This window comes from Bactrocera dorsalis, unplaced genomic scaffold (assembly GCF_023373825.1).
Source record: "Bactrocera dorsalis isolate Fly_Bdor unplaced genomic scaffold, ASM2337382v1 BdCtg060, whole genome shotgun sequence".
Classification (NCBI taxonomy): domain Eukaryota; kingdom Metazoa; phylum Arthropoda; class Insecta; order Diptera; family Tephritidae; genus Bactrocera; species Bactrocera dorsalis.
In genome coordinates, this window is record NW_026038111.1 from 21395 (window position 1) to 43223 (window position 21829).

General features: G+C 34.7%; 2 protein-coding genes across 2 annotated transcripts; one reads left to right on the forward strand and one right to left on the reverse strand.

Annotated features, from left to right (window-relative positions):
• Positions 1-9291: 9291 nt before the first annotated feature.
• LOC125780085 (uncharacterized) lies at positions 9292-10836 on the forward strand. The gene is made up of 2 exons (XM_049461602.1): positions 9292-10521; positions 10591-10836. Exon 1 carries the CDS (start codon positions 9296-9298, stop codon positions 10475-10477), a length of 1182 nt encoding a protein of 393 aa, XP_049317559.1. The 5' UTR covers positions 9292-9295; the 3' UTR covers positions 10478-10521; positions 10591-10836.
• Positions 10837-14659: 3823 nt separating this feature from the next.
• LOC125780087 (uncharacterized) lies at positions 14660-15464 on the reverse strand. Its single transcript, XM_049461603.1, has 2 exons — positions 14991-15464; positions 14660-14749 (listed from the first exon to the last, which is right to left on the reverse strand). The coding sequence occupies exons 1-2, from the start codon at positions 15462-15464 to the stop codon at positions 14660-14662; spliced, it is 564 nt and encodes a 187-aa protein (XP_049317560.1).
• Between the last annotated feature and the right edge of the window lie 6365 nt (positions 15465-21829).

The following is a 21829-nucleotide window of genomic DNA, read 5'->3' on the forward strand; positions in this document are numbered from 1 at the left end:
ACTCAAAATATGCTGATTCTGCTGTTTTGGTCACGTACTGGCTGATCATGCGATGTGGTGCACAACTGCATGCTGTCAGACGTAACCTGAGATGTAACTCCCCCAGAGCCACTCTGAGAAGTCTCCTGACTTCTTTTATTTATAATTTTTAAACTAATTTTTTCATTTTTTTGCTTACATAAATACATAATAATAATAATTATACTTATTACTATTATTATAATTAATGAGGCATTTATACCGTAAGATACACTCTTATGATATTTTAGTTCCTCTATTTCTTTAATATTCTTGAAATGATTTAAAACTATATCTTCAAATTTTATTTTCGACTCATAGCTTTGATTTAAAATTTTTACAGGATGTATCAGTTTATCAATGAATTTAGTTTTGTTGTTACTAAATTTTTCTTCATTAATTTTAATTTCACATTTCGCAAAATTTAATATATAGTTATTTTGCAGTACAAAATCTCTGTCATCACAATTTTGTTTAAGTTTTAAATTTTTTGCATTCTTGATGATTACAGTATCATCACTTATTTCTTGTATTATTGTAGTATTATTATATTTGAATTCACAAGCATTACAAAAAATACAATTCCTACTTAATCTTAATTTTTTTAATAACGTATTAACTTCATATTTATAATGCTTTTTATTTATTGTTACAATTTTTTCATCCTCTTGATCTATTTGCAATTTACGTTTGTTTGGTAGAGGTATAATTAATTTTACATATACTTTAAAAAAACTTTTTGGTATTTGAATGGCGAACACAAGTGCTTCATTTTTGAAAGCTACCACTCCTACTTTGGCTAGTTTCAGCTTATAAAAATCTATGTCAAAGCTATCTATTTCTTCTTTAGTTAACATCCCCGGATGTATTAAATTGTTTTTAGCGGCGGCTATATTATTTTGAACTTCATGTATCTTCCCTTCTATATGTCTTAATTTATTCATTTGATCATTGTAAAGAACCAATTTCGCTAGCTCTCTATCCTCCTTTTGTATCTGATTTAATTCTTCTAAAATTTTACTCCTGTCATTTTTTATTATTGTTTTCATTAAATTAATTGAATCGTTAAAATGCTCATTTATGATAATCTGCTTATTGATGTTTGTTATTGCATTGTGCGAATTTCCCTCTATTACTTTTAGATGACTAATTATATCTTGTCGGTCCTCCTCGTCCATTACCCCGAACAACCATTTGTACATTGTCCCTCCTACATTAATTAAACCTCTCTTCTTTCTTTCCTCTTCCTTGGGAGTAATTGATCTAATTTTTGCTTTAATTACTTTAATTTCGTTAAAAAGAAGTGCCTTGTTAATTAAGTCTGCTTGTCTTATGTTTTCTTCCATTTCTTCCACCAAACTTGTTAGCTCTTTCGGATGTATAATATGAAGTATTATATTTACTTCGTCAACGATCTCTACTTCGTCAAGTTGGATCATGGTGTATCTTGCTTCTTCAACTATCGGTGTCACTTGTAAGAATGCTGTTGCCAATTTCATGGCGGTCATCAGGAACATTATTATCCACCTCATCTGAAAATGTGTCGACTCGTGAATTTACACTTTCAAATACATCGCCATTATGTGCTATTGTGCTAAACCTATCATCATCACTTTCCATGCCTACTCTATCTAATTTAAGAGGTCTTTTTATGTTTGCTACATGAATGTTTTGTAAGGGGGTGATTCGGAAATATGGTTCGTCCTTGTGTCTTACTCTTTTATAATTCTTTATCGGTCCCGTTGTTCTCAGTTCTACATAGTCCTCTCTGTACCTATTTCTATTGTGTATGGTGATTTGTTTCTTCCGGTCTATTGCATTTTTTAAAATGGTTGGATCAATACTATTTCTTGCGTTATTGGGTGTACATTTTATGGTTGAGTGATAGCGATCATTATAGTTACCTATAACGATCTGTATCCTCATTTCTGTTGAGAGGCTTGGATCCTCAATTCCTGTTAGTTTTTCTAACAAGGTTGAGTGCAGCCTCTCAATGTCTGCATTACCTGTATGAGAGTTTGGTTTTGTTAAGTGTACTTCGACTCCTTCTGTATTTAAGAACTGAATTAACTGTTCGGCCCTGAATTCGTTGTCCATGATAATCTTCTTTGGTTTCCCGAATTTCGTGAAATGTTCAATTATGATGGCCTTCTTTGCTCTCCAATTTCTATCAGTTATATTGTATGCTGCGGCAAATTTTGTTAGTTTATCAATGATTGTGACAAATGACTGCTTTTTAAAATGAAAAATGTCTACATGTATAATTTCGTTTTTATCTGAAGGTGTCTCTGTAAGTTTAAACTTCGGCTTTATCGGTTTCCTGTCATATTTAATTTGCTTGCATTTTTCGCAATTACCTATAATTAGCTGTACATGTTCCCTTAATTTTGGATAGTATATTTTATCCTTAAGTGTATTGTAAGTCTCGTTTATTCCGCTATGCATTGACTCATTACTATGGTAAAGTGAAATTTGTGTATGTAGGTCCTCTTCTTGTATAATTTCTGTTGCTCTTTTTGTACATTTTATGAATTGCAACTTTCTATTGCAAGAAAACATGCTTATTAGTAGTAGTTGAATTTTGTGATAATCGGTCTCCTCTACTTCGGAAAAAATACCCACTTTGCCCTTGTCAATATGTCTTCGGAAAATATTTTTTAATATGTTCTCCGTATCGATAGGGTTTATCTCGATTATTTTCCTTCCATGTATTATTTGAACTTCAGTTTGGGGACTATATGTTATTATAATTTGGGTCTTATACTTATTGACAATTTCTTCTTTTATGAAGAAGTGTTCTAATAGTTCCTCTTCTGCGGAATGTATTGTATCTGACATTTCTAAATTGGATTCTTTATCATTGCTTTCATCGATTTTTGGAGAGTTTTCAATTCGGCTTAAAAAATCTGCTACTACATTATTTTTCCCTTTTTGATATTCAATTTCATAATTAAATTCTTGCAGTTTCAATAGCCACCTTTGGTGACGTTGTGAAAACTCCCTTCCTTTATATTTATTATTTAAAAATACTATCGGGCAATGATCAGTTATAATTTTAAATTTTGTGCCATATATGTACGGCCTGAAATAAGTTATTGAATATATAATAGCTAGAAACTCTTTATCTGTTGTAGCATACTTCTGCTCATGGTTATTTAAAGTTCTGCTAATATAGCACACTGGCTGACCTTGTTGAGAAAGCACTGCGCCTATTGCGTAATCGCTTGCATCCGTTGTGATAGTAAATTCCTTATCATATTCCGGATATTTTAAAATTGGATGCGATGAAATTAGTGTTTTCAAATTTTCGAAACTAGCTATGTACTGTGGATCTCTTGAATTTATTTTATATCCTTTTTTTAAATATTTAATCATTGGATATGCAATTTTTGAGTAGTCCCTAATGAACTTTCTATAATAACCAGTGGCTCCCAAAAAACTTTTTAATTGTTTTTCAGTTGTAGGTATTTTCAAATTTTGTATTGCTGCTATCTTGTCCTGATTTGGCTTAATCCCTTCTTTGGTTAAGGTATGCCCCAAAAATTTTGTTTCCCTCTTTAGAAAACTACATTTATCGACTTGAATTTTTAAATTATGTTCCTTTAATGTTGAAAAAATTTTCTCTAAGGAGTTTAAATGTTCCTCTAATGACGTTGAAAAAATTAATACGTCGTCTAAATAAACGACACATATCTTATTTATGTATTCTCTTAATATGTCATTCATTAAACGTTGAAAGGTAGCCGGAGCATTTTTCAGTCCGAAGGGCATTCTGATATATTCGTATAATCCCACCGGAGATACAAAAGCTGTCTTTTCAATATCCTTTCTATCCATTAAAATTTGATGGTAACCTTTGGCTAGATCAAGAGTGCTGAAGTACTGCGCCTTGCCCAACTTGTCTAAGATTCCATCAATGTTTGGCAAAGGATATTTATCATCGACAGTTATTTGATTTAGTCTACGGTAATCGATTACTAAACGAAATTTTTTATTGCCCATACTATCACATTTTTTTGGTACTATGATAATAGGTGAACTATATTTACTCCTACTTTTCCGGATTATACCTTGTTTTTCTAGCTCCCTAATTTGCCTTATGGCTTCATCCTCATGTTTCGGAGGTAACCTATATATTTTCGAATTGATTTGTTGGTTTGTGGTGGTTCTTATTTCGTGGACCACCGTTTTTGTGTTTGTCAAGGTATCTCCTTCTTTATACATTAACTTTTCATATTTCTTTAGCAATTTTTCAACCTCTTTTCGTTCATTTGATTTTAAATGATCGAGTTGAATGTTTTGCATTTTACTTTCTTCCAATGCATATACTTGCTCTTGGATAGTTTTTGAATAAAACGGAATTTTAACGCCATTTTTAAGCTTAATTTCTTCGTTTTCAATATCGATTATACTGAAATTATTAAATATAAAATCGTTCCCTAGCAGAAGATCGTACGGTTTTTCAAAGTCTAGTTTCAACCATCTCATCCTAGCATTGTGAGGGTATTTAAATTCTAGCGGACATGGTGTCTTAACTCTTTCGTTAGACGCTCTTATATCACCATTCAGTGTACTAATTATTGTTTTATTTTTTTCTAAAACCGGTAACTTATAATGTTCGAAGCTTGATTTTTTCATAATACTGATAGTAGAGCCCGGGTCTACCAATGCACACCATTTTTTGTTAAACAAAGTAAGAGAAATTAATATTTTATTTTGATTTTCCGAGGCTAATTGGTAAAAAATTCCTCGTTATTATTCGTTTCCTCTGTCCTGCTCACGGCATCAACATCCATGGGTGTTGGGCCATATGAATGTCTTGTTTACCGAGTGCCGTTCTGTATATTTTGTCTTGCTGAATTACCATAGCCGTTATTAGTATTATTATTACGATATTGATTTGTATATTGACCTGAATTTCCTGTCCGATAATTAGTTTGTCTCTGTGGATTATTTGGGTAATAATTATTTTGCCCTGAAAAGTTGGTATTCCTTTGAGAGTATCGTCCCGAATTATTTTGTGTATAATAACGATCATGGTTTTGATCGCCAATATTTTGTCCCCTAAAGTTGTTTATTCTTTGATTACTTTGATTTTGGTTATTATTAAAATTTCTTGCCTTCTGAACAAATTGGTTTGAATTTTTGTTTCTTGCTAAAAGTGTGGGATTTAAATTTCCATCGTCTAGCCCTATGAAACTATGTATAATTCCTGATAACTGTGTCAATGAAATTGAATTCCTTATTGCATAAGCACAAGTCCCCGATGTAATTTGCTTAATACGTTGAATGAGCATACCTGAAAAAATTTCCTTCATTGCCTCCCCGTTTTCATCCAGAGCTCCAAATTCAGTTATAGCATCAATTATTTCATTGATTCTCCTGCTTAACTCACTAATGCTACCAACTCGCAATGTATTTATTTCTCTAGTTATGGTCATTTGATCTTTCCTTGGCTTAAAATGTTGTTTAAGTTTTATTTTGCAATCTTCCCAACTAGCTGGTGGAGCAAGATGCAAATAATTTTTTGCTTTTCCGCTTATTTTTAAATCGTACACCACTCTAAAAACTTCTTGTTCCTGGTTTGGATAATCCCTCAGAATCCTATCTATTGCTTCAATGAATGCTGGCAATTGGCCGGCATCCCCTCCAAAAGAATTTACATATTTTAAATCTTTTTCAATACGTTGTCTTATTGACCGCTGATTATGTATTGCATTTAATTCTAACAATTGTTTTCAGTTTTCTAAATTCCTATTATTATTAGCCATTTTATTTAAATTGGTTTATCTTTCTTTTCCTAGAACTTATGTTTTCTTAAAATATCAATATTTAATTTATTCTTACAATACTTCTCTGCATTATAGCTGCTGCTGTTTTTGTTGCTGTTGATGTTGTTGTTTTGTTTTTGCTGTTTCTCCTGGTATTGTTATTGTTGACTTTGTTGTTTTTTTTTATATTTTTATTTGCTGAATAGGAATGGTTGATTTTGCTGTATCTGCCGCTGTCGTTTTCGGTGATGCTGCTACTGATGCTGAAGCTTGTAATATGTAGTTGCTGTGTTATGTTATGGTTGATATGTTTTTTCTTAGTAAGACCTTCGGCACTTATTTAAGTTATCACTTTAATATATGTAGATATTGCGTCGCAGTCTGCTTTATGCACTTCAATAATTTAAAGTTCAATTAGCTGGAAAAATTTAATCTCCTTGTTGATTTATGGAATTTGCACGCAAAAAATTTTTGATTTTCTTCTAGTGACGGCAAATTAAATATATTTGTTGGATATTGACACTATTTTTCAATTTTAATTTTCTTTTCTTTCACGGTTCGCCTCGACTGCGCCAGTTATATAATAATAATACTACTGAGCTGTTCTGTTGCAAGAATCAGACTGCCTCTGCCATCAGATCAGCAACTCGAGTCTGCCCAAGTGTGTGGGTGTACCGCACATTCCAACAGACTCAAAATATGCTGATTCTGCTGTTTTGGTCACGTACTGGCTGATCATGCGATGTGGTGCACAACTGCATGCTGTCAGACGTAACCTGAGATGTAACTCGCGCGAAACACATTTCGAACCGAACACTGATTTTGGTAATAAAATTCAATGATTTGCAAGCGTTGCTCGTTAGTAAGTCTATTCATGATGAAATGTCAAAGCATACTGAGCATCTTTCTCTTTGACACCATGTCTGAAATCCCACGTGATCTGTCAAATACTAATGCATGAAAATCCTAACCTCAAAAAAATCACCCGTTATATATTTAAACATAAATATTAGTGGACATGCAGTCCACAGTTTTTATATACAATTTCTTATCTTTAAAATTATATTTAAATTTTAATTAATTTTATATATATACGTATATTTTGCAATTTATTTAAATTTTTTTTATGTACATAAATAGGATATGACGAACCCCCTAAGCATTTGTGGACGGTTCCATTGTCGATTCGAAGATGCTGCATTTCTAATTGCGTTAACAAGCAGAAAACGCTGTACAAATTTCCGAAAGAGAAAGATGTTCGGGAAAGTTGGGCAAAGGCTTGCAACTTAGTTGTGTCACCTTCCGATAGTCTTTTTATTTGTCGAAGCCATTTCGATTCGCAGTACGTTACCAAATTCAAACTATTGCCTGGGGCTTTTCCCTGTTTCAGATTAGGTTCAGCACTAAGTCGTAGCTCATCTAGTGCTGACTCTAGTTGGGTGTGCCCGCCCGTTTCTAATACTTATGGTCGTCATAAGGTAGCTGTAGGCAGTAAAGAAGAGAGGGAATTCGAAGAATATTCAATTTTAGAAGAAAGGAGATTAGAATTAGAACCCCAAAATAACGACGTAGGTTATGCATTAGATAGTCGTGAACGATTTGCTCGATCGGCACGTTACTATCAAAGTAATGCGCTTAAATTGAATAATAAAATCAAAGAGTTAGAGGGTATAATTAAAGACTTGGAAAAAAGGTATCAAGACCTTAGTAAATGTGCAATAGTTGCGGATGTAAATTCAAGCAAAGATGCTGTAACATTCGCTAGGATGATCGTCACGAAGCGCACTACTTTCAGTGACGAAGAAAGGGCATTGGCACAAAATATTAATTAACGGGTGATTTTTTTGAGGTTAGGATTTTCATGCATTAGTATTTGACAGATCACGTGGGATTTCAGACATGGTGTCAAAGAGAAAGATGCTCAGTATGCTTTGACATTTCATCATGAATAGACTTACTAACGAGCAACGCTTGCAAATCATTGAATTTTATTACCAAAATCAGTGTTCGGTTTTTTTTTTTTTTTCGGACAAATTTTGTTCAGCGATGAGGCTCATTTCTGGTTGAATGGCTACGTAAATAAGCAAAATTGCCGCATTTGGGGTGAAGAGCAACCAGAAGCCGTTCAAGAACTGCCCATGCATCCCGAAAAATGCACTGTTTGGTGTGGTTTGTACGCTGGTGGAATCATTGGACCGTATTTTTTCAAAGATGCTGTTGGACGCAACGTTACGGTGAATGGCGATCGCTATCGTTCGATGCTAACAAACTTTTTGTTGCCAAAAATGGAAGAACTGAACTTGGTTGACATGTGGTTTCAACAAGATGGCGCTACATGCCACACAGCTCGCGATTCTATGGCCATTTTGAGGGAAAACTTCGGACAACAATTCATCTCAAGAAATGGACCCGTAAGTTGGCCACCAAGATCATGCGATTTAACGCCTTTAGACTATTTTTTGTGGGGCTACGTCAAGTCTAAAGTCTACAGAAATAAGCCAGCAACTATTCCAGCTTTGGAAGACAACATTTCCGAAGAAATTCGGGCTATTCCGGCCGAAATGCTCGAAAAAGTTGCCCAAAATTGGACTTTCCGAATGGACCACCTAAGACGCAGCCGCGGTCAACATTTAAATGAAATTATCTTCAAAAAGTAAATGTCATGAACCAATCTAACGTTTCAAATAAAGAACCGATGAGATTTTGCAAATTTTATGCGTTTTTTTTTTTTAAAAAGTTATCAAGCTCTTAAAAAATCACCCTTTACATGTCCAATAAATCCTATAATTTTATGCGTGACGATTTAGGTTTCGCTTTACCAAGCAAGAGCTCTCTTTTGCGATGGCGCCCCATAAAGTATGTTGTCCCTGGGTTCGATGCCAATGTCTTGGGAAATTTAGAAAAAATTACAAAAAAAATGTCCGTTTTAGAGCGAAATTGCGTTCTATTATTTGATGAAATATCAATTAAGACCGACCTAACATACAATAGAGTTAGAGATGTTATTGACGGGTTTGTGGATTATGGGGAAGGCCATCGTGAAATGAAATTAGGTAGTAAGTGTTGTTTTTTCATGATAAAAGGGTTGAGTTCCAATTGGAAATATGTGTTTTCATATTATATTTCCAAAAATGGACTTCCTACATTCAAATTAAAAGAAATTTTGAATAAGAACATCACAACACTAAAGTCAATTGGTCTAAACGTAAAAGCTTTAGTCTGTGACCAAGGGCCCTCTAATATTGCAGTTATGAATTCTTTAGCTATTTCTGAAGAAAACCCTTTTTATTTGCACGAAGATTCCAAGATATATTGTTTATATGACTATTGCCATCTTATTAAGTCCGTCCGAAACACATTTATGAAATATGATATTTCAACCCCAGATGGAATAGCCAGCTTTAAAGTTATAAAAAAACTTTACTCGATCGATCAGGACAATACATGTTTCAAGATATGTCCAAAACTCACAGAGGCCCACGTATATCCTAGTTGTTTCGAAAAAAATGTCCGTAAAACGTGCAACCCAAGTTCTGAGCAATTCGGTTGCGGCTGGCATAGAAATGACCGATAGCCAAAATTTATTCGGCTCCGACGAATATGTATTAAAATGTGCAAAGCCTACGCAGCTATTTGTTAAAAAAATGAATGATCTATTCGATGATCTAGACTGCAAGAATTTTGTTTCAAAAAATCCCTTAAAATGTCCGCTATTGAAAAACGACTCCGGGAAGGTCCAACGCCTCTTTGATTATATTAAGTATTTGAAATCATTAAAACTTCCGAACATGGCTTACAGTAAGTGTATAGGTGGGTTCTGTTCCACAATTGTTGGAATGATTCAGTTGAGCCAAGAATTATTCAGGGAACAAAAGGAATTAAGTTTTATATTGCTTGGGAAACTGAATCAAGACGCGTTGGAAAATTTTTTTTATAGGGTCCGGGCTAGCCAGGGTATCAATACCCATCCGTCTGCCAATGAGATACAGTATATAGAAGCTCGTTTAATTTCGATGAAAAGTTTGAGGCAAAATTTTCAAGATAAGGGGGCTAATTGTGAGGATGATGACGATATAAATTTAGACTGGAACTTAGGCCCCGAAGATCGTCATCTCGAAGTAGAGGGAGTCGAACATGAATCTGAGCAACTCGACCTGGAATCGTTTATTATTCCAGACGAAAACTTTGTTGAAGAGGACGACACAGCTGACGTCCAGATCAAGCGGTATTATACAGGCTATGGTATTTACCAGAAAATTTTGTGTAAAATTTATTGCAAAAAATGCGCTATGGCAATGACGAAGACACAAAGTGATTTATCGCTTTATTCGGAGGCCCTAATCAAAGCGAAAAATTATAAGGATGACGCGGATTTAAGGCTAGTCAATCCAAGTGATAGGGTCTTCGAAGTGTGTCGACTGCAGATGATGTGGTACGTCAACCTTTTCAACAAATATGCTTATTGTTCAAATGTTCGTAGTCTGATGTTGTCCGCAATTAAAGAAAAAACGGAAAATGTTTTTCCTGAGTGGTTTGACCCAACCGATGAGTGTTTTACTCATAAAATTAAGTTGTTAGAATACTTGGTAACGGTACTGTTATTCAAAAACTCGAAATGGTTAGTAAAAGAAGAAATTAGTAATGAACGACATCGGAAGCGCGATGCTAAACTAAAAAAACTTAAGTAAGTTGCAAGTCAAGACCGTTTGATTTAAGAACATCTTACTTTTGGGTGAGTAATGAATTCATTGAAAATACATATTTACTTTTTTTAATATTTAGCAATTTATTCTATTTACAGGTTTTTTTATTTTCAGCTTTTTCTTCTATTTTCAGGTTTATCTTGTTGTATTTTCAGGTACTTTTTTCTTCTTATTTTTCTCTTTTTTCAGCTTTGCAACTGAGCTTAGCTTTTTTAAACACAAATGTTGTTTCCATCTTGTTTAAGTGCAACATTTGTTTTTAAAAAAGCAAGTGAAATTCAATGACTTTTTTTATATATTAAGTCGTGTGAGAAATTTCCATTTCAAATGGATAATTTCGTAATTCTGCATTATAATTTTTTTAACATTTTAAACTTGCTTATACATTTTATAAAAAATCTTTAAAATGTTAATTTTAAATAACAATGAATCAATAAAATTTGCATATAAGTATATTCTGAAAACAATAACCTTGACTTAGATTTGTTTAAACTTACATACATAGATACATGCAGATATCGCATATGGGCAAGTGCGAAATCAACCCTTATTCATATACAACGTGGCATGCGTAAATGGAAAAAAGCCAACAGATCATATACTTATGAAAGTGCACATGCGTGTACAAAAACATATCTCCGTTGTCACGAAAATCAATGGCCGAAGCTCACGTTTTGTCGAAGAGTCAATGTGTCGAACGACTGACGCGACGAATAGGCGTCACAACATTGTGTTATTGTCCAAGCTGTGCCGAAAAAACAAACGAGCGAACGCCAACCGTCGCCGCTTCCCTTGCCTATACAACAGCTTCGCCAACAAACTTGCGTAAATATGTATGAAGATGTATGAGCTTACATACATATCGACGCAGATTTTTGCGAGCCACGGAAAAATATTTTAGATTTGGCAAATAACGGGTGATTTTTTTGAGGTTAGGATTTTCATGCATTAGTATTTGACAGATCACGTGGGATTTCAGACATGGTGTCAAAGAGAAAGATGCTCAGTATGCTTTGACATTTCATCATGAATAGACTTACTAACGAGCAACGCTTGCAAATCATTGAATTTTATTACCAAAATCAGTGTTCGGTTCGAAATGTGTTTATCGACAAATTTTGTTCAGCGATGAGGCTCATTTCTGGTTGAATGGCTACGTAAATAAGCAAAATTGCCGCATTTGGGGTGAAGAGCAACCAGAAGCCGTTCAAGAACTGCCCATGCATCCCGAAAAATGCACTGTTTGGTGTGGTTTGTACGCTGGTGGAATCATTGGACCGTATTTTTTCAAAGATGCTGTTGGACGCAACGTTACGGTGAATGGCGATCGCTATCGTTCGATGCTAACAAACTTTTTGTTGCCAAAAATGGAAGAACTGAACTTGGTTGACATGTGGTTTCAACAAGATGGCGCTACATGCCACACAGCTCGCGATTCTATGGCCATTTTGAGGGAAAACTTCGGACAACAATTCATCTCAAGAAATGGACCCGTAAGTTGGCCACCAAGATCATGCGATTTAACGCCTTTAGACTATTTTTTGTGAGGCTACGTCAAGTCTAAAGTCTACAGAAATAAGCCAGCAACTATTCCAGCTTTGGAAGACAACATTTCCGAAGAAATTCGGGCTATTCCGGCCGAAATGCTCGAAAAAGTTGCCCAAAATTGGACTTTCCGAATGGACCACCTAAGACGCAGCCGCGGTCAACATTTAAATGAAATTATCTTCAAAAAGTAAATGTCATGAACCAATCTAACGTTTCAAATAAAGAACCGATGAGATTTTGCAAATTTTATGCGTTTTTTTTTAAAAAAAAGTTATCAAGCTCTTAAAAAATCACCCTTTATTTTAAATCGACGAGAACTTTGTAGCCACTTTTTGTCACTCCTTTCTGTGTTTCGCGAGTTTGCGGGGTTGTCAGTTTTCCATCAGTACAAATATCAGAAATTGTTCAATTTATGATTTTTAGCTTTTGCCATCGTCGCGAAAAGACGCTTGTCGGCAAAGCCATGATCGGGGAGACGCAATGGTGTTTGCTTTTATGAATGAAGAAAGTGTGCCTGTTGAAAGTACGCTTGCGTTCATGAATGAAAATGTTGTTGTTGCGTATTGTACTATAAATTTAGGCATTGGCTATTTTGCTGCTATATTGAATTGTGACGCTGCTGATGCTTTTCGAGACGATTGTTGTCTTTTGTTGGTGACATATTTACATGTGTATGCCCATGTATGTATGTATGAAGATTTGTGTATACATTATTTGCTCGGCAAGATGTACATGTACATATACAGGGTAGGCCGTTTAAAGTTGACCCATCTGGCAACGCTGTAACTTTTAACAACGCTGACAAATCGGCTAATGTCATACCGCGTTAGCAGCGTCATTCGAAGACAATTTATACCATGGAACAGTACACTCCAAAAGAACGCGCTGAAATTGTTCAGCTTTATATTCAAAATAACTTTTCAATTGTGTTAACTCAACGTGCGTTTCGCAAAAAAAAGAAAGTGAAAAGTGCTCCAGTTAAGAACACAATTAAGTCTTTATACGCAAAATTTGTGAACACCGGTAATCTCAGTAATGCCAGTCATGCATCCAGACAACGCACAAGACGTTCTGATGAAAATATCGAAGCTGTACGAGCCAGTATTGAGGAGACTCCATCGACATCGAGTTATCGCCGCTCTCAGGAATTAGACATCTCTCGCACCACTCTCCGACGCATAATTCATAAAGATTTGAAGATGTGATGTTGACTGGCCACCGAGATCACCAGATTTGACGCCACCAGACTTTTATTTGTGGGGTTATTTGAAATCCAAGGTATACGCTAATAAGCCAAAGACCTTAGCTCAACTGAAAGCCAACATTCGACGTGAGACAGCCGCCATATCATCCGAAACATTGGCCAAAGTCATGGAAAATGTCCAAAAAAGAGTGCATTTAGCTGTCAAAGCTAAAGGTGCCCATTTACGCGATCTAATTTTTAAATATTAGCTGAAACAAATCCCCTTGGACCAAAATAAATTATTTTTGAAATGAACAATAAACATTGTTTTCTTTTGTTCTTTTTTTTTAGAAACAAATGGGTCAACTTTAAATGGCCTACCCTGTATGTATATATTTACATATAGATTAGTGCGTGCACATTGTGCTTGTTTATAAACGTATAATGTGCAACACATAAAGCGCACACATATATATATATATCATATTTAAATTATAAAAAGTATGATTTATGTACATACATATACATATATTACTAGTTTTTTCATATATTATTATAGTGTTTTACACAGAAACGTATATGTATGTACATATTATACGCATATCAAATGTACATACATATGTACGTATACATGTCTACTATATCAAGCATAGGATATAATTAAAAAGTAATCAATTTGTGAAAAATAGTTTTCAAATCAATTCATATATTTACATACTTAATTGCACATAAACGCATAAAAATATAATATAAGCCGGCCGGCCGGCATGCCGCTGTAAAATCGAAGTAAGTCTCTGAGTATATTTTTCATTCAATGCTTTCTCTGGCTCAACTTTGTTCTCTGGGCACTGTTAAAATTTCTCCTTCTGAGCTAGCTGTGGTGAAACACGCTCATCGCATTTTGTTAGCTTTTGACAGTTCACACGCTGGTCCGTTGTTGGACCTTCTCTGTAAATATACGTTCTCTGATATAGCCATAACGACAGTGTATTTGGAAAAATTTCACAATCTTATATTAAGGTGTAGAATCGATTTTTTAGTCCATATGCACTAAGCAATCGATACCAAGTTGCGTAAAAATATGAACTTTACATATTTATGCTAATTAACCGTTTTAAGGTTTTTGGAGTTATCATATAGCCATAACGACAGTGCGTTTGAAAAAATTTCACAATCTTATATTAAGGTGTAGAATCGATTTTTTAGTCCATATGCACTAAACAATCGATACCAAGTTGCATAAAAATATGAACTATACATATTTATGTTAGAGGTTTTTTGTAATTGAGGATCACCAAAAATAGCACAATGAAGAAAATGATTAGTTAGATACGTCTTTACAGTTTGGCTTTTATTTCACGGGTGACTTATGCTTACATTGAATTCAAAATGGAAGGATGACAATTATACGGAGTTGTATTATTTGGTAGTACGATCTATTCGGGTTGTAATATATAGTAATCGAGTACTTTTTCATCACTCTTCCTCAACACGAGTAGATCGCTTACATTATTGTTGTTCAAAACCTAAGAGTTTTACAAATTTTTCATGTTTAATTTTACATAGATTCTTAGTAAGTACATCAGCTATCATATCATTGGTACATATATATTTAACTTCAATTTGTTTCTTATTTATAGCTTCTCTTACGAAATGATACTTAATGTCTATGTGCTTGCTTCTTGAATGATAAACTGGATTCTTTGCTAACTGCTGTGCGCTTAAGTTGTCACCGTAAACTCTGATCGGGTCATCTGAGTTACTTACACCAATCTCTGCTATTAGGCGTCGTAGATATACCGCTTCTTTCGCAGCTGATGATAGTGCTATATATTCAGCCTCTGTGCTACTGAGGGCAACGCTGCTTTGTCGCTTACTTTCCCATGAAACTGCACTACCGCCCAAGAAAAATACATACCCAGTGTATGATTTACGGTCGAGACTGTTGCTGCCCCAATCGGCATCTGCAAACCCTTCTATTTGTTTGCCCGTACGACGATATACCAATTTATAATCTTCAGTCATTGATAGGTATCGTAAAATATGCTTAATACCTGATTCATGCTCTTTGTGAGGATTATGATTTCTTTGAGCCAATTTAGCGACTGAATGTAAAATATCCGGTCTCGTACAAATGGCTAAATACATTAATGCACCGATTGCTGACTGGTACTGTTTGACGTCAGCTTTACCACACGATTCGCTGGTGCACCCAATTTGAAAACCTATGTCTAATGGCATTTTCGCTGGTCGACAGCGATTGACCAACTTCTATGCTGCCTGTTTCGCCGTCTCTACTGATTTCTATCCCCAAAAAATATGAGATTGGGCCTTTGTCGACACACTCGAAGCTATTTGCGATCTCTGCTTTGATTGTAAGAAGATCTTTCTTTGCTTGGCAACTTACGATCAAATCATCAACATATACAGCAATGAGACATAAATTACCTTTACTACCCATTCTGTACAAACAATGTTCGTTACTGCACGCCACGAAACCGATTCGCTTCAAAACTTCGTCCAACTTTTGGTTCCACTCTCTTCCAGATTGTTTCAACCCATATATAGCTTTATTGAGCTTCAGAACACGTTCTGGAAAACTTTTGTCGATGAAATTTTCTGGTTGCTGCATATACACTACATCGCTTAGCTCACTGTTAAGGTACGCGCTGCATACATCCATCTGATGTGTATACATTTTTAGTTCTGCTGCTAAGGCATACGAACCATACGAATTGTAGCGTAACGTACCACTGGGGAAAATGTGTCAGTATAATTCACCCCAAATTTTTGACTACATCCTTTTGCAACTGAACGCGCCTTAAAACGATTTATTTCACCATTCTTGTCATGTTTTATGGTGAACACCCATTTGGAACCGATTGCTTTCTCGTTGCTTGGTAAGTCAACCAACTTCCATCATATTCAAGTTTCATCGCTGTTGACCACTCGCTCGAATATTTACTGTCTTTAGCTTCGGCAACACTTTGAGGAATTTCGATTTCACATACATTTTGCATCATGTTTACTGTATTATACATTTTTCGTGGACGTCCTGGTTTTCCACTACGTACTAGCTTAGGCCTGCCTCGCCCTATTTGCGCAGGACACTCATCCTGGATCGGAGATTCGCATAAACTTTCTTGATAATCGCTACCGGATTCACTAGATGCTTTCGCTTCTTCAAACTTGTCATCACTGTCGTCTGCTTCATCTGCTCTCAGGCCACCAGATGTTCCTTCTTCGATAATAGCTTTCACGTCCCCAAACGTGTCCGAAAAATCTACTGCTTTGTTTCTTTTCATTGGTAAAAACGTTACGTCTCGTTTCTCTACGACCATACGCTGATCAGGGTCGTATAAGCGGTACGCTTTCGATGTAAGCGAATACCCTACCATGATATATTTTTTACCCTTTGGTTTAAACTTTGTATTATTCATTTTGTTTAATGCGATGGCTTCTGAGCCAAATGTTTTTAAAAAACTCACAATTGGTTTACGTCCTGACCATGCCACGTAAGGCGTCACATTATTTAATGCTTTTGTGGGTGACCTATTGCGTAAGAACACTGCAGTAGCAACTGCCTCTGCCCATAAAAATTCATTAACTTCACTTTGCAATAACATGCTTCGTGCCATTTCCACTATTGTTCGATTTGCTCTTTCAGCAACTCCATTTTGCTGTGGAGTGTATGGCACTGTCAATTGTCTTTTTATACCACACTCACTCAAAAAACTATCAAAATCTTTGTTTACAAATTCACGTCCATTGTCACTACGAATCATTTTAATCCGTTTCTCCGTTTGCCTTTCTACTAAGTTTTTAAACATTTTAAATTTATCCAAAACTTCTTCTTTAGATTTTAAAAAATACACAAACATTCTCCTTGTTTTATCGTCTATAAAATTTAAGAAATAACGAGCGCCTCCGAGAGACTTTGTTCGAAAAGGACCACACACATCTGTCTGCACTAGTCCTAAAATGTCTTTAGCACGATTCTCTGTATTTTTTGGAAATGACTTTACTTTTATTTTGCATTTCGCGCACACTTCACATACAATGTCTTTACTAAAAGTCACTTTTTCCATACCTCGAACCATGTCTTTATTCACTAATTCCTGCAGACTACCATAATTTAAATGTCCGTATCGTTCATGCCATGATACCGCTTTATCATTCGAAAAAGAAAAACACTTGTTATTTTCGCATTGAAACACGAAAAGTTTGTTTATTTTCTTTGCTTCTAATATTATTTCACTGTCCTTCATAACCTTTGCACAGTTTTTATCAAAAACTACTTTTAGGCCATTTTCTACGGCTCTCGCGACCGACATGAAATTACTGCACATATTTGGCACAAATAAAACATTCCGAAGAATAATGTCACTCTTATGTGAACTTATTCACACATTTCCTACACCTTCAGCTGTAATGTATTTATTACCAGCCAAAGAGATTTTCTCTTTATGCTGTTCTAATGAAATAAACAAATTTCTATTGCTACACACATGCGAGGTTGCACCGCTGTCAATAAGCCAGGTTGTGTTGTCGAACGCCTCTGCGTCCGCTGCTGCTAACAACGTAAACGAATGTTCGTTTCTCTTTCTATGATCGAAATTGTCTCTCTTTACGTTACAGTTCGCGGCGATATGACCGCGCTGCCCGCACTTAAAACACTTGATGCTTTGCATCTTTTTGTTACGGTTATTAGAAGATTTTTCCCCTTTTTCAGCGTTCTTCGACCACACTGCAAACGCTTGCGATTCTAATTGGGATTCAACTGTACCGATTTTGCACTGCTTTTTTCTTTCTGATTCTTCTAGAAGCTTTACTTTCAAAATGGCTAACGGTGGTAATGCGTCTCTTGTTTCTATAGCAACAACAAAATGCTCGTACTGCTTCGGCAGACTTGAAAGAAGAATAATTGTCACTAACTCATCTTTAATTTCAAAACCGACTTCTAATAATTTTTCAACAACCGATGTAAAATCATTTAAATATTTCGTCATACCTTCATTGTCACTTAATTTCATATAAAATAGTTTCTTGTCAAACGACACTTCATGCACAGGCCCACTTGGCTGATGCAATTTTTCTAGCACTTTCCACGCTTCTGTCGACGACTTGCATTGCTTGATATGGCTAAGCTGCGACGCTTTATTGTAGCCAATGCTTTTTCATCGAGTGCTTCCCACTCACCCGCATTTTCTTAATTTTTTATCAAACGTTCACTCACTATATGCCACAGTTCACCGTGTATTAGGACACTTTTCATTTGGACTTTCCACGAATCAAAATTTGTTTCATCCAATTTTTCGATTTGATACAATGAATTCAATTTAAAGTCCTTTAACGCGACACACACGCTTTAGCACTTTAATAGAAAAAACTCGTTTAAACGCGACACACACGCTTTCGTATTTTTAACGTAAAAGCTCCTTTGAATGCGACACACGCACTTGCACAACGAAAACCATTGGAAAAACTATACTCTGTGAAAACTTCACTCTGGGAAAACTGCACTCTGGGAAAACTGTACTCGTACTCTGGGCAAAACAATACTCTGGGCCCATAACCTATGTTAGACGTTTTTTGTAATTGAGGATCACCAAAAATAGCACAATGAAGAAAATGATTAGTTAGATACGTCTTTACAGTTTGGCTTTTATTTCACGAGTGACTTATGCTTACATAGAATTCAAAATGGAAGGATGACAATTATACAGAGTTGTATTATTTGGTAGTACGATATATTCGGGTTGTAATATATAGTAATCGAGTACTTTTTCATCAATTTATGCTAATTAACCGTTTTGAGGTTATTAGAGTTGTCATATAGCCATAACGACAGTGTATTTGGAAAAATTTCACAATCTTATATTAAGGTGTAGAATCGATTTTTTAGTACACATGCACTAAGCAATCGATACCAAGTCGCGTAAAAATATGAACTATACATATTTATGCTAATTAACACTTTTGAGGTTATTGGAGTTGTCATATAGCATTAACAACAGTGCGTTTGGAAAAATTTCACAATCTTATATTAAGGTGTAGTACATATGCACTAAGCAATCTATACCAAGCTGCGTAAAAATATGAACTATACATATTTATGCTAATTAAAAGTTATGAGGTTATTGGAGATGTCATATAGCCATAACGACAGTGTATTTGGAAAAATTTCACAATCTTATATTAAGGTGTAGAATCGATTTTTTTAGTACACATGCACTAAGCAATCGATACCAAGTTGCGTAAAAATATGAACTATATATATTTATGCTAATTAGCTGTTTTGAGGTTTTTGGAGATGTCATATAGCCGTAACGACAGTGTATTTGAAAAAATTTCACAATCTTATATTAAGGTGTAGAATCGATTTTTTAGTACATATGCACTAAGCAATCTATACCAAGCTGCGTAAAAATATGAACTATACATATTTATGCTAATTAACCGTTATGAGGTTATTGGAGTTGTCATATAGCCATAACGACAGTGTATTTGGAAAAATTTCACAATCTTATATTAAGGTGTAGAATCGATTTCGTAGTACATATGCACTAAGAAATCGATACCAAGTTGCGTAAAAATATCAACTATACATATTTATGCTAATTAGCTGTTTTGAGGTTTTTGGAGATGTCATATAGCCGTAACGACAGTGTATTTGGAAAAATTTCACAATCTTATATTAAGGTGTAGAATCGATTTTGTAGTACATATGCACTTAGTAGCCGATACCAAGTTGCGTAAAAATATCAACTATACATATTTATGCTAATTAGCTGTTTTGAGGTTATTGGAGATGTCATATAGCCGTAACGACAGTGTATTTGGAAAAATTTCACAATCTTATATTAAGGTGTAGAATCCATTTTTTAGTACATGTACATTACGCAGTCGATACCAAGTTGCGTAAAAATATCAACTATACATATTTATGCTAATTAGCTGTTTTGAGGTTATTGGAGATGTCATATAGCCGTAACGACAATGTATTTGGAAAAATTTCACAATCTTATATTAAGGTGTAGAATCGATTTTGTAGTACATATGCACTAAGTAGCCGATACCAAGTTGCGTAAAAATATCAACTATACATATTTATGCTAATTAGCTGTTTTGAGGTTATTGGAGATGTCATATAGCCGTAACGACAGTGTATTTGGAAAAATTTCACACTCTTATATTAAGGTGTAGAAACGATTTTGTAGTACATATGCACTAAGTAGCCGATACCAAGTTGCGTATAAATATGAACTATACATATTTATGCTAATTAGGCTTTTTGAGGTTATTGGAGTTGTCATATAGCCGTAACGACAGTGTATTTGGAAAAATTTCACTATCTTATATTAAGTTGTAGAATCCATTTTTTAGTACATGTACATTACGCAGTCGATACCAAGTTGCGTAAAAATATCAACTATACATATTTATGCTAATTAGCTGTTTTGAGGTTATTGGAGATGTCATATAGCCGTAACGACAGTGTATTTGGAAAAATTTCACAATCTTATATTAAGGTGTAGAATCGATTTTGTAGTACATATGCACTAAGTAGCCGATACCAAGTTGCGTAAAAATATGAACTATACATATTTATGTTAATTAGCCGTTTTGAGGATATTGGAGATGTCATATAGCCATAACGACAGTGTATTTGGAAAAATTTCACAATCTTATATTAAGGTGTAGAATACATTTTTTAGCACACATACATTAAGCAATCGATACCAAGTTGCGTAAAAATATGAACTATACATTTTTATGCTAATTAGGCTTTTTGAGGTTATTGGAGTTGTCATATAGCCGTAACGACAGTGTATTTGGAAAAATTTCACAATTTTACTAGGGTGTAGAATCCATTTCTTAGTACATGTACATTACGCAGTCGATACCAAGTTGCGTAAAAATATCAACTATACATATTTATGCTAATTAGCTGTTTTGAGGTTTTTGGAGATGTCATATAGCCGTAACGACAGTGTATTTGGAAAAATTTCACAATCTTATATTAAGGTGTAGAATCGATTTTGTAGTACATATGCACTAAGTAGCCGATACCAAGTTGCGTAAAAATATGAACTATACATATTTATGCTTATTAGCCGTTTTGAGGTTATTGGAGATGTCATATAGCCATAACGACAGTGTATTTGGAAAAATTTCACAATCTTATATTAAGGCGTAGAATCGATTTTTTAGTACATATGCACTAAGCAATCTATACCAAGTTGCGTAAAAATATGAACTATACATATTTATGCTAATTAACCGTTTTGAGGTTATTGGAGTTTACATATAGCCATAACGACAGTGTATTTGGAAAAGTTTCACAATCTTATATTAAGGTGTAGAATCCATTTTTTAGTACATATACATTAAGCACTCGATACCAAGTTGCGTAAAAATACGAACTATACATATTTATGCTAATTAACCGTTTTGAGGTTATTGGAGTTGTCATATAGCCATAACGACAGTGTATTTGGAAAAATTTCACAATCTTATATTAAGGTGTAGAATCCATTTTTTAAGTACATATGCACTAAGCAATCTATACCAAGTTGCGTAAAAATATGAACTATACATATTTA

Excerpts from the sequence above, each read along its gene's own strand:
- LOC125780087 (XM_049461603.1), bottom strand. The coding sequence starts at position 15,464 with ATGCCATTAGACATAGGTTTTCAAATTGGGTGCACCAGCGAATCGTGT. Across the intron at positions 14,750-14,990 it reads GCCTAATAGCAGAGATTGGT|GTTTTGAACAACAATAATGT; the intron begins GTAAGTAACTCA and ends TAAAACTCTTAG.
- LOC125780085 (XM_049461602.1), top strand. The coding sequence starts at position 9,296 with ATGTCCGTAAAACGTGCAACCCAAGTTCTGAGCAATTCGGTTGCGGCT.